A 13,829-nucleotide genomic window follows, 5' to 3' on the forward strand; every position below is an offset into this window, starting at 1 on the left:
GAAAAAAAGTGAGAAACCAATAAACAATGGTCAAACTGCAAATATTAAGTTTGGATCCATTTGCTCTATATACTGTATGTCAGCACTGGCTGCCAAATTAGATAACATTTTTGACTGCATTCTTTGGTGGAGTACCAAATCTTTCCCTTTGTAAGGTGGTACATAAGATCCCTAATCCAATTATTAAAAGTTGGAGGAAATTTGTCCTTCCTTTTAAGCAGAATAAGACGTCTAGCAGTTAATGTTGAAAAATAAATCATACTTCTATTATTATTGTCTAAACTGGGATCTGTAATTAAACCAAATATTCCTACAATAGGGCAAAGGTCAATTGATACATGCAAAATATTTGAAAAGAAATGTAATAATAACTGCCAGAACTTGGTTTAGAACATGACCAAAACGTGTGTGTGTGTGATTAGCTATCTGAATTTCACATCTAGTACATAAGGGATTTATAGTTGGTGAAAATTTTGCTAATTTTGCTTTTGTCTAATGTAGGCGATGGCCACTTTAAACTGAATAATTGCAGTTGAGTGAATCTCATTTACAATGTCTGTGCAAATTTCCTCTGAGAGATTCACTTTCCCATTGTTGTTTTGACTTTGATACTGAAGTTAGATTTTGTGAGGAGATTCTGGTGAAATCTCAATTTCATAAGGTTCCTTTTACAGCATTGATGTTGTAATGTAATTACAATACATTCAGTTAAATAGACTTAAGCATTCGTTTATTTGTTGAAGCATAAAATGAGATGAAAGACCGTTTATTACTCTAGTGCCATTAGAATCAGTAGGCGAGCGCAAAAATTCCATTGAAAATGCTGATGTAAAATAACTAGTCATATTTTAAAGACATGGTGAGGGAGAAATGGAATTTAATGTAGTGCTGCTTTTCGTGTGTGAGACCCACTTTATGTCTTATATCTATCAGGTAGTGAAGATCACTGATTTTTAAAGAAATCAGACCTTAAATGTGGAAATTTTATAATGAAAAGAAAACTATGGTGCTGGCTGGCTGAAATTAAAAATCTGTTTGCATACACCCCATTATTTTATTATTTAATTTCAGTGTTGCATGATCTTTACAAAGTAATTTTAATATGCTGCTTTTGGTGTGTAAACTTTTCTTTCTTTGGATTAAAATTGTACAAGTTGTTCTGCCTCGGTTTTTAATGTCGCCTTTGGTTAATTCAATGCATTCTTACTAGCGCTGCACAATAAATATATATCGTTTTATCACCCATATCTCAATGTGCGCTTCCGCAATCGTCACATCGCAACGATATGCAATGTTGAGTCTGAATTATAGTTAAGCAATTGTATTTAATCACTGTATTTGAATTGAATTTATATGATTTTTGCTAAAAAATAATCTTACAAATGTTGACATTGTTTCTAAAAACAGTTGTCTTCAAAAAACATATTATCTCACGAACCCCACTGGCAGATCATTTAACTTGTTTCAAGGAAAATCTCTTAATTGTGACATTTCTTCTGACGTTGAAAATAAAACAATATTTTTAATTGCTCTAAGAATTTTTTGATATTTGTACTATAAATGAAAAAACAAAGTTGGAAAGGCATTTTTTTTCTATTGTTGTTATTCAATTTCTGTGCCTGCAGACCCTTAGACTGTCAAATATCAAATAGTGCTATTCAAACCATCTTGTGGAACAGTGTTCATATCCCAATATTTATCGCAGAAAATTAAATATCACAATATCAGATTTTTCCAATATCGTGCAGCCCTAAATCTTACGCAATACATACATTCTACAATAAACTAAAATTACTTTTAAATGTTAAAACCATGGTCTTCATTGATTAGAATGATTTTAACAGAGTTTGGTATGTTTGTTTGAGCAGAGGGCCTCATAAGATCTATTTGTGAATGGGATTCAGTAGTTTTTCAATATAAAGACACAACACAATGTAAAATTTCATCTTTTTGATGTTATTTTGTGGTACAGTTATCACTGCAAGCTCAAAACATGATTTCTTTTGCTCTGGCAAACCAGATTGTGCAGGAAATTTTGCGCGGTAACTGCTGCTGATGTTAACAACGCTAATTATGTCTTTACAGATGGTTGACTCAGAAAGGCACCAGGCAAAGGAAGATCAACGAATGGCTGGGAATAAAGAATGAATCAGAGGAGTGAGTTCTGTTTAGCCTTGAGATGCAGATAAAAGATCTGCTGCATGAACATGATTAAGATGCGATTTGGTCAGTTGGAGCACAAGTGGACACATTGCTATAAACATCCGGTGTTTTAATCTGGTTCTTTTGTTCACTTTTGAAACTGAGAGCAACAGCTTACAGTATTGTGCTGTTTATCATAGAACTATAACAGACGATGTGGGTTATTTTCTTTTTTCTGTCATCAAACCACACTTTACAAAAATGTTCTTGAATCATGTTAATCAGATGGGATTTAATGTTTCAAGTCAGTATGCAGAGGGTACCAAAGCGCTCAACCACATGAGCAGTCTCACTATGATAACCACTAGAGGGCCTCAGCACACTTTTTCACCAACTGAAAATGCAAAAACAAAACCTAGCTAGTCTTAGGAAAAAGCCTAGTTAGTTGTATTGTAGACGTTATGAATAAAGTTTAGAACCACTGAGAATCTGGACCATAATTTGGACATCCTAACACACACACTTTTCAAAAGAAGTGTGAAAAGCGTCACGACGCAACAGTAAATCATAAACATTTCTGTAAGACCTTACTGTCAAGCTATTTGCTAAACTTTTTTTTAATTTCGATTGTTTTTAGATTGTTTTAGTTTGAAAGCTTTTGAATTAATGTGTTTATTTATAAATTTTTTTAATTATATATATTTTTACTTATTTAAATGTATTTATTTATTTTTAATTGTATTTTAATATTTTACTGCAAAAAATTGAAAGGTCTTTCATTGTATTTGACATTTATTTATTTGTTTAATACTGTATGTTAAGCCACAATGAAATTGACTTCGGGGACCTAACTTTAAAAACAACAACAACAAAAGGCAGGATTATATTACCTATAATATTATATTGCAGAGTTACATTAATTAAGTAAAATCATGATATTTCGGAATGCCAAATTAGATACAGAGCTAATAGCAATCATTCCATGTCTGACCTTTCAGCTTCTATTCTCTGCTGGACGACGATGACGATCAAGCGCATCATGACGAGTGCTCCTGGTACGTTGGAGACATCAAGCGCTCGTATGCAGAGGATCTCCTGAGAGGCAAACGCGACGGCACCTTCCTCATCAGAGAGAGCCAGACCCAGAAGGGCTCTTTCGCCTGCTCTGTAGTGTGAGTTACTAAAAGCACTGCTCCATCCATTATTACACACACTGCAGATTCCTGATTCTCAAAACTAAATTCATCTGTCATGCTGAAACGTTCTGACAGTGTTTCTGCAGTGTTTACGTGGAATTTAGAGTTGTAGCGCATACAACATGCAGAAGAACCAGTGTAGTTTGATAACAAAATGAATGGCAGCTATAAATTGATTCTTTTGTGGTAAATCTGAAAGTTCTACACAGGTTTTTAAATGTAGTTTTATCAAACATAAATAAAATCTTTTAAATGGTGTCACAAAATATATGGGTAACACTTTTGTTTAGGTCACAATTCACGCTATTAACAAACCATGAATGAGCAGCTGGAAGTTTTAAATCACATGCATTTCAAAATTAGAGTCACTGTGAAATTAGTGTTCGTTTATAATCCAGTACCCTGCATCATGCCTAAAATCTTGCTAGTCATCTTTTTTAATATGCCTATTCTTTGGCTAATCAATCAATCAAATAAAGATATACTTTTGTTCAATATGTGTAGCATAGCTTATTTTATTAAGTAACTGGATTTTTTATCAACTTTGACATTGATTATTTTTTCTTAGCACCAATAAATACTATATATATATATATATATATATATATATATATATACACAGTTTACACATTTCTAAACATAATAGTTTGAATAACTCATTTCTAATAACTGATTTAATTTATCTTTTCCATGTTGACAGTAAATAATATTTGACTAGATATTTTTCAAGACACTTGAAGACACTACAGCTTAAAGTGACATTTAAAGGCTTAACTAGATTAATTAACTAGGCAGGTTAGGGTAATTGGGCAAGTTACTGTATGTTAATGGATTGTTCTGTAAACAGTTGAAAAAAATTTGCTTAAAGGGGCTAATAATATTGACCTTAAAATGGTTCATAAAAAATAAAAAACTGCTTTTATTCTAGCCTAAATAAAAGAAATAAGACTTTCTCCAGAAGAAAAAATATTATCAGACATACTGTGAAAATTTCTTTGCTCTGTTGAACATCATTTGGGAAAAATTCAAAAAATTCAAAAGGGGGCTAATAATTCTGACTTCAACTGTATATATATTTATAAATTATAATATATACATTGTTATAAATATATATACAGTTGAAGTCAGAATTATTAGCCCCCTTTTGAATTCTTTTTTCTTATTAAAATATTTTCCAAATGATGTTTAACAGAGCAAGGAAATTTTCACAGCATGTCTGATAATATTTTTCTTCTGTAGAAAGTCTTATTTGTTTTATTTCTGCTAGAATAAAAGCAGTTCCTTTGAACTTTTCTGTCAGTATATTTTTAAGTAATTTTAAGTACATAAAGTAATTACAAAGTTCACTCAAAGATTACTTTCTATTTTGTTTGTTTAAAAGAAGTATACTATTAGCTAGGGCTCCTTGATATTGGAAAAGACATTGCGATATTTTATTGTTCTGAGTTATATATTGTGATATGAATACAATTTCACCAAATGAGTTGAATAGCTCTTTTTGGGGAAAAAATCTTGAATTTTGATTGATTGGGGTGATTTTGTAAGGGTGTAAATGAAGTATAATAAACAAATTGCTAGCATGAATAATTACAACAGAGAAAAAAGTCAAACAAGTACAGAAATTGAGTGATAAAATGTAAAATAACACTTTATAGTCTTCATTGTATTTATAATTCAGTAAAATTATTCCTCCTTAAAATGACAAATGTTGTACTTGTGCCCGAATGCTTCAAACACTCTTGAAAATGCCTTTAGTATTAAAGGAAAAAACATGCAAATGATAAAGTTTCACTCTGTGTGGTTGCAATGACTTCACAAATCTCAGGTATTCTCAACTGTTGTGCTGATCAACTGTAATCTCTCAACTTTGCATATTCTGCTATGTGACTATTCGTTACACACATTGCAATATCGATGCTGAAACAATATATTTTGCAGCCCTACTAATAGCACATTTAAATAAACCTATTTTTATAAGGGATGCACTTTCAAAGGATGAGGACTTGAAAAACCGAGAGAAAAAGCTAATGCTACAATGTACACTCAGTGGCCTCTTTATTAGGTACACCCTACATTTTACCGGATCGGCCCTCCTTTAGCCTTTAGAACTGCCTTAATCGATTTACAAAGTTCTAGAAATATTCCTCAGAGGTTTTGGTCCGCATTGACATGACAGCATCACGCAGTTGCTGCAGATTTGTCGGCTGCACATCCATGATGCGAATCTCCTGTTCTACCACATCCCAAAAGTGCTCTTTTGGATCGAGATCTGGCTATTTGAGTACAGTGAACTTATTGTCATGTTCAAGAAACCAGTCTGCGATGATTTGTGCTTTATGACATGGTGCGTTATCCTGCTGGAAGTAGCCATCAGAAGATGGGTACACTGTGGTCATAAAGGAATGGACATGGTCAGCAACAATACTCAGGTAGGCTGTGGCTTTGACATAATGCTCAATTGGTATTAATGGGCTCAAAGTGTGCCAGGAGAGGCTCCCAGTGTGGTCTTCTGCTGTAGTCCATCCGCCTCAAGGTCGACGTGTTGTGTGTTCAGAGATGCTTTTCAGCATACCTCGGTTGTACCGAGTGGTCATTTGAGTTACTGTTGCCTTTCTATCAGCTTGAACCAGTCTGGCCATTTTCCTCTGACCTCTGGCATCAACAAGGAATTTGCACCCACAGAATTGCCTAGATATTTTCTGTTTTTCAGATTATTCTCTGTCAATCATAGAGATGGTTATGCGTGAAAATCCCAGTAGATCAGCAGTTTCTGAAATACTCAGACCAGCCCGTCTGGCACCAACAACCATGCCACATTCAAAGTCACTTAAATCATCTCATGCTCTGTTCGAACTGCAGCAGATCGTCTTGACCATGTCTATATGCCTAAAATGCATTAAGTTGCTGCCATGTGATTGGCTGATTTAGAAATTTGCATTAATGAGCAGTTGGACGTGTACCTAATAAAGTGGCCGGTGAGTGTATAAATTCGACAAAATAAATAATAAATCATTTTTTCACCTTGAAAGTGTGTGAACCTTCAGTAATAGACCTCTGTTACAAAATTAGAAAATAATATTTTTAATACTTTTTAGACAAGAACTAGATCCTCCTCGACTCATCTTCCTCTTTTTTTTTTTTTTTCAACAGTGTGGAAGGAGAAATCAAACATTGTGTGGTTTACAAGACGGCCACAGGTTTTGGATTTGCTGAACCCTACAACCTTTACGGCTCCTTGAAAGACTTGGTCCTGCACTACAAACACACGTCTCTGGTCCAGCACAACGACTCGCTGAATGTAACCCTGGCCTACCCGGTGCTCGCACAGCAGCCTAGATGAGCACCGTGCCACCACACGGCCCGGGACACGCATATAAAGCATGATTAAGCACATTATACAGAGCAAAATATACTAACACTCAACGTTTATGTTTATCGTAGAGAACAGATAAGCACAGTATATTATCGTTAAGTAAACGTACGGCTTTTTTGTAAGCCAATAGTTTTTCCATATCGATCAAAGTCAGCTGCAGTAATTACGGTAAGATCACAGCTTCTCTGTATTTGACGTCCCAACACGAGATGTAGAGCGTCACACGATTCCACAAACGCTCAAACTAGTGTGGCAGTCCTAGATGTTTCTGATTGGAATGGAGGCCAGGATGAGATGAGGAATGAACTGAAAGATGCAGCTGTTGATAGTCAATCTTATAGCTGTTCCGTCACTGTGTGTTCGTTTAGTAGTTTGCTTCTGCCAATCATACGAGTAGATTCCTCTTTATGTGAGTTGTCTTATAGAAGATGTGAAACCAAGCTTTTCTTTTTTTTATCAGACGTGCTTGAGGGATACTGAAGTCCTTTTAGGTTCTAATTTGCCTCTTTTAAGCTTAGATGCCATGCTCAGAATAAATAGCCATCAGCAATTGCGTGCTCTTCTGTGAGATGTTTCCACACAGAGCTGAAGTCTGGCATCTAAAGGATTAGTTCACTTCTTGAATGACAATTTCCTGATGTTTTAATCACTCCTTTTCATCCAAGAATTGATTTCTTCAGTCAAAGAGAACTTGAGGTTTTTGTGGAGGACATGGATTCTTCTGTGGTGATCAGTGGTTCTTAAATTGCAGTTTCAAAGGGCTTTACATGATCACAGCCTGAGGAATAGCATCTTACCTAGCAAAATGATCATTATTTTCTTTTTTAAAAGAGGAAAATGTATGTACTTTAAACACAAAGGCTCTTCTTTTTTTGGAAAATTGCAATTGTTTTGACTTGGTAAGACCCTTAAGTGCTGGTATACACCAAACCCCAAACAACTAGCACAGACAAAACAAAAATATGTGTGGCAATCTTAATGAACCAGTTTTTGTTGCAAAGTCACCAAGCCTGAGGCATTTGTTTTATTCTTAAATGACACTTTAATGTGTGCCTTTTTGCACGTTGAAGCGCACGATCACATTGGCACCCTTTGTTTAGTCATAATGTGTGAAATTGAGGTGAAACTGCAGTTAGGAAGTTCAAACAACTGAGCATAGAAGTTTATTAAATTGAGAAAAATTCTGCATGTCTTCCTCTGAGCCAAAGAGAGAAACAATATAACATCTTGCAAGACAATGAGGTGAGTATATCATCGGCAGTTTTTCATTCTGTAAGTGAACTAATCCTTCAGTGGTTTCTGTGGGCTGGTATTGGTGCTTTTTGGTGCTTTATTTTTGTAACTCTTGTAATGTGAGAACGATGCAGAGCTATAGCGAACTGTTAAGATCCAGCACAGAACAAAGGTGATCCAAAGCAACGCCGCGCACAGGAGCTTCCACTCGCTTTGACTCGCTCGATCAAACGTGGATCTGAATTCAGATTTTTGAGGAAATGATGAGGTGGAAGTTGATGTATTGTGGTAGTAAATGAATCCTAATGTTGTTGGGAGCGTTTTTGTAACTGTACTCCCCTTAATGTGTCATTCTTCCATCTCGGCTTGTGCTGTTATTCATAGTCAGATGGTACACTGGGTGTGTATCATACAGTCAGCTTGATTTAAAACAACTATATATATTTCATTTTTGATTTTTGATGAGCAATCGTGAATCAGATAGCGTTTTGCTTGCTAAGAATCAGTGATTAAATGTGAAGAGTTTTGGAGAGTAAAGAGTTTAAAAAGTGCCTTCTGCCCTATGAGGAGCCTTCCTAAGGTTGGGGCAGTACAGAATGCTTTGCTTACTCAATAGGTTTGTGTGTATAGTTACACAAAAAATAAGAGATCGCTCAACTGTTCTCTGGATTTCTTGGATTTATAATTGTGTTGTTTGAGTAAAATGCATTTTTGTGATTGGGTAAAACATAATTTCTGTCATTTTTTTGGAAAAATAAATGCGCTAAATGACAATATTTGTATTTAAAAGTTTGTTATCAAACTTAATATCAAATATTAACATTTTGCTCAATGACATACCTAATAAATTCAGTAAATCCATAGAAACAACAGGTCTCTTAATTATTCCATAGCTATATACAGTAAAGCTTTACAATCAGTTATAAGCAACAAGTTACGCAAGGGCAAAATTATACTAAATACTTTTACAACAATGCAGTTTTTTCTAAAAAAGGATGATAATCTAGTCAAACACGTTCTGTTACATTATAATAAAACGCTAATTATGACTTCATTGGGAGTGTCAAGTTAGAGAATACTGCGTGATAAATGTAAGGACCTATAAAACTTTAGCTTTTATGCATTAAATAAGGTCTTAACCAGTATGCACTTTACTAGTTCGTTTGAGTTACCCTTTTCATCCATTTTACAAGCTTATATTTAAAGCCTGTTGACATGAGGATGAGTGTTCGAAGTGAGAAACATTTCAAGTCTCTGTAATGCATTTTTTTAGACTGAAACATGCAGTCTCACAGTCCTTCCATTGACACATTTGCACAGTGGAAACGCAAACTCATGCAAATTTAGCTGAGTTCCAAAGTTGAGGTTTGGTAAACTTTGGCCGGTGACTTCATATCACATGAAGACATGTGGTTTATAGATGATTAGCATGACTTTCAGCTGAATTAAAAGACCACCCACTTGAAATCTGCATTAGATGTTGTGTATTAGGTATTTTTACATTTGGGATAAATTCTTTAGGATACATTGCAAGTCTTGTGTGAATATATCTTACCTACTGCACTACAAATACAGCTGACTAAGTTGACTACAGTTGGCCACCACTGTTTTATAAAACTACAAACTTTTAAAGACAGATCTATGAGCTAGACCTCCATAATAATAAATACACATGGGTAACCACTGTATTTCTATGGCTTTTCTGTAAACGCCATCTACTGTCAGAGATTTAAACTGCATTGTCATTCAGCACTTTTGCGTTTCTTAAATACATTGGTATGGAACAATGAAAACATGAATATCAGCCTAAATTTCTGTTCTGAACATTCATGTTAGTGTGAACAGGCTTTTATACATTTTAGCCGATATAAAAAAAACTGCTATATTCATTTTAGTAAGGTAAATTTACATTAAAACTGATGCTTGGTTCGCACTAAATGCAGAACACTGTCACTTGCTCTTGTTTACTCGGAGGATGTTTTCCCCTCTCGCAATTTTTTTAACTTGTGTGGTAAATGAGATCAAGGCGAATTCTGCATGCTTGCAGCAAATTTGTCGCACATTCACATCATTCACGCCTTGCGGTAAGAATTGAGTATATGCAGAGCTGGTGTTTTTCAGCCACCAATAAACCTCTGGTAAAAGGTTAATGTGACTATTAAGTTTGTAAGGTTCCCTTTGCAGCATCGATGTTGTAATGTAATTAAAGGAGTTAGATAGACTTATAGCGTTCCGCTGTAAAAAGAGAGGAAAGATAATGCGGCAAGAAACTCCATTGAAAATACTGTCATATTATTGTAGCATGGCACAGAACAGTCTGAGACCCACTTTATATTGTATATTAATCAGGCAGTGAAGATCGTTGATTTTTGAAGAAATCAGATATTAAACGCTGCAATGTTTTAATGGCATGACAGTTCACCAGAAGTGCTTGAGCTGGCTTACTGAAAATTAAATGTCTTTATGCATATACCCCATTTGCCTCCATTTGCATTGACTTTGCATGTAATTTACTTGCGTGAATACTTAATTCCGCATTTGGTGTGAACCCAGCAGAAACCTTGAAACTTGACACTAGCCCATATTTAGTATATTAAACCTTTGCTTTCGACATCCTCCTTTTTGATAATCTTGGTTATAAAACCACAACAGACTTTCAACTGGCGCAGGCTGCTTTGTTTTACAGCGTAACGTGTTTGTTGGTATCCTCCAGATTTTGTCCTATCACTATAGGATGAAGTTGTTTTGCTATGGTAGCGTAGAGAGAGAGCAGAGACACTGGTTATGATTCCTTGAACGTTCTGACTGATTGACGTCGAGAGCACAGAGAATGAGCCAGAGTGCTGGATGAGTTAATAAAGCAGTGGAGTGAAATCCTCTAAATGCACTATACAAGCACATCTTGAGTTGATTATGAGTGACAGTTAATGAAGCTTGACAGCCTTTATGAGCAACAGAAATAGGCTAGGTACACATTTTAGTTACAGGCCTGTAGTGTCATAAGGTGTTATGATCATGCCGAAGTGGGTCTGTTCTTCGTTTCGTTTTTTTCTTTAACTCCTTATTAAAGAGAGACTATAGTTGTATGTCGATGTTTTGTTTTTATTTTTCATTGTAAGTAACGACCTTACGGATTCAACGATAAGCTAGCTTGAATATTTCTCTTCCATTCAGTACAGTTACAAATGTTTACAGTATCTGATTAACCAAATAGAAGATGTATTTTCAGACATGCTCTGTCTGCTTTGTCAGACAGGGTTTCTTGTCATTTATTTGTGCCTCTGTTCTTTTAAACTTGACCATTTTGTTTTTCTTCTGTGTTCACTTTAAATGGTGCTCCCTATCCCCACATCTTTTAAATAAGAGGTTTTTTAGTTCATAAGTATGGAAGCCTGTTTCTGCCACTGACTAATAAAAACATAAAATAAAGCAAAATGAAAAAATCAGAACTCCGAATTTATAAAGTCAGAATTCTGACTTTAAAACTCGGAATTCTGACTATAAAACTCGGATGTCTGACTTTATAACTCAAAATAACTCGAAATTCTGACTTTAAAACTCAGAATTCTGACATTATAACTCAGAATAACTCACAATCCTGACTTTAAAACTCGGAATTCTGACTTTAAAACTCGTAATTATGGCTTTAAAACTCTGAATTCTGACTTTAAAACTTAGAATTCTGACTTTATAACTCGGAATCCTGACTTTAAAACTCGAAATCCTGACTTTAAAACTCGGAATTCTGACTTAGAAATTTGGAATTGACTTTATAACTCGGAATTCTGACTTTATAACCTGGAATAACTCAGAATTTCCACTTTAAAACTCGTAAATCTGGCTTTAAAACTCTGAATTCTGATTTTAAAATTTGGAATTGACTTCAAACTCTGAATTCTAACTTTAAAATGTTAAATTCTGACTTTATAACTTGGAATTGCGAATTTATAAGTCAGAATTCAGAGTTCTGACTTTATAAATTTTTTTATTTATTTAATTAAATTTTTTATAATTCAGTGGTGGGAACAGGCTTCTATATATAAGTGTAGTTCAGAGCAGGTTGGCCAACTTTATACTGCTTTTATATACACACATTGCTGATATTGGCTGCATCTGAAAGCTCAGATAGGCAACATAAAGAGTCAACCAGACACGTCTTAGTGTGTTGATTGTGTTGAAGAGAATTGTTTGAAAAACTCAATTGTAAAAGAATATATACATCATTTTCATTTGCGATATGCAAATTTTGAGAAAAAATAACTGATATAAATTTGAAAAAAGTTTAAAATCCTTGAATTCTTTTGCTATTGTGGTGTTTAACCTCTTACCTGCCTGCTCTACCAAACGGTTGACCATATTTTGACTGTTTTAAATAATGATTGTTAAAGTCATTTAGAGGATGACTGTTTTAAATAATGGTTTACACACACAGCATTGCTGGTTTACAAAAAAACAAACATAATTCTGTTACTACTACACTTGATTTTGGTTTTATTGTAAAAAAAAAAAAAAAAACACGAAAACATGTTAAATGGGAATATTTTATGGCATACTTCAAAAAATAAAGATGATTTAGCATTCAAAAATGTTTTATTTTGATTGTTTTTCAATAAATTGGTCTTACACTTCATATTTTTTATAGTATATGTATTAATTCCGGTACTTTTACAATAAACCGACATATCCATTTGGAAGAGGTTGATATTTTAGAAATGATGGGATGTGTTGAAAAAAATGCATTAAGTGTGTTAACTAGCAACATTAGGCGTTAAGAAATGCGATCCAGTTTTTTTTTATTCTTGGTGGGGCAGTCAAAGGGTTAAAGCACTAAATTGCTAAAAATAAATGATCAGAAAAGTCAAAAATGTGAGTAGAAAAGTTGCAATAACTTATTTTTTTCTTGTTTTTTTCTGTCGCATCTCACATTCTGTCTCCTGAGATGAATTCAACTTCAAATGCCATATGCGAGTTAGTTTGTTCATAAAATATATATATATATTTTTTACCAACTTATCCCATTTGTGATGTCTTTTTAGTGGAAAATGAGTATTTTAGTGATTAAACGTTTGCTTGCTTATCTTAAACTTTCTATATTTTATTGTAGATCATTAATGTAATATGATAAAGTCTTCCAAAAATCAGTTTTCAGGACGTTTTCTTTTGAAGTGTCTTTCTGAGCAAAAGCTGCTCGTGCTCATTGCCTGATAAGAGCAACAAGTCAGATGCCAAAGCTTTCAGATGCAGACATATTTTCTTTTGATTAGGTTTCAAGTTACACAGGGACGAAAAAGTCCCGAATGAAAGGTTTTGACTTGTATACTGATGGCCATCTCACTTCCTTATGCAGGTTTGGCTAGCGCGAAAACTAAAATTAGCAGTTCATTTTTCCCCTTCCTTATTTTCATAGCAGGAAAGAGGCTAAATAGTAAGATATAGCAGGGCCAACCGTTTAATAGTCAGATGTTTGCTTTATTATTAGTACGAAACACATTTTCCATGCATATTGTGGTCATAACATAATCACTATCAACCCTTCACCGCTTTAAACTAAATTCTACCTTACCTGACCCTGTTTATGAGGGCAAATTAAGTGCCATTAGACATGGAGGACGGGGAGCACTGTTTGTTACCCAGTACATTTCTACTGGAGGAGTGTGTGTATGTGTGTGTGTGCGCAAACTTTATGTACATACTTCTATATGCTTTGACTTGTTCTGTTCTGTCGGATTTGTTTTGGGTGCAGATTCTTTCTTTTTCAGTGTACAGTTTGCATCAGTGTTGTTTGTCTCTCAAAAACAGGTACACAAGCATTACAGAGATATGGCTCTTTTAATAGGTAGATGGAATTATTTTTAAGACAATAAAAGGATATTGAGTCTATTGCA

At 34.4% G+C, this 13,829-nt stretch overlaps 1 protein-coding gene across 1 annotated transcript in view; it reads left to right on the forward strand.

Annotated features, from left to right (window-relative positions):
* pik3r2 (phosphoinositide-3-kinase, regulatory subunit 2 (beta)) overlaps positions 1–13,829 on the forward strand; it is a 58,472-nt gene extending 44,643 nt beyond the window's left edge. The window contains exons 14-16 of the mRNA XM_056475763.1: positions 2,086–2,157; positions 3,141–3,314; positions 6,489–13,829. Coding sequence (XP_056331738.1) covers positions 2,086–2,157; positions 3,141–3,314; positions 6,489–6,678 — 436 coding nt within the window. The 3' untranslated portion in view covers positions 6,679–13,829. The remainder of the gene's footprint in view (positions 1–2,085; positions 2,158–3,140; positions 3,315–6,488) is intronic.

This window comes from Danio aesculapii, chromosome 2, assembly GCF_903798145.1.
Source record: "Danio aesculapii chromosome 2, fDanAes4.1, whole genome shotgun sequence".
NCBI lineage: Eukaryota > Metazoa > Chordata > Actinopteri > Cypriniformes > Danionidae > Danio > Danio aesculapii.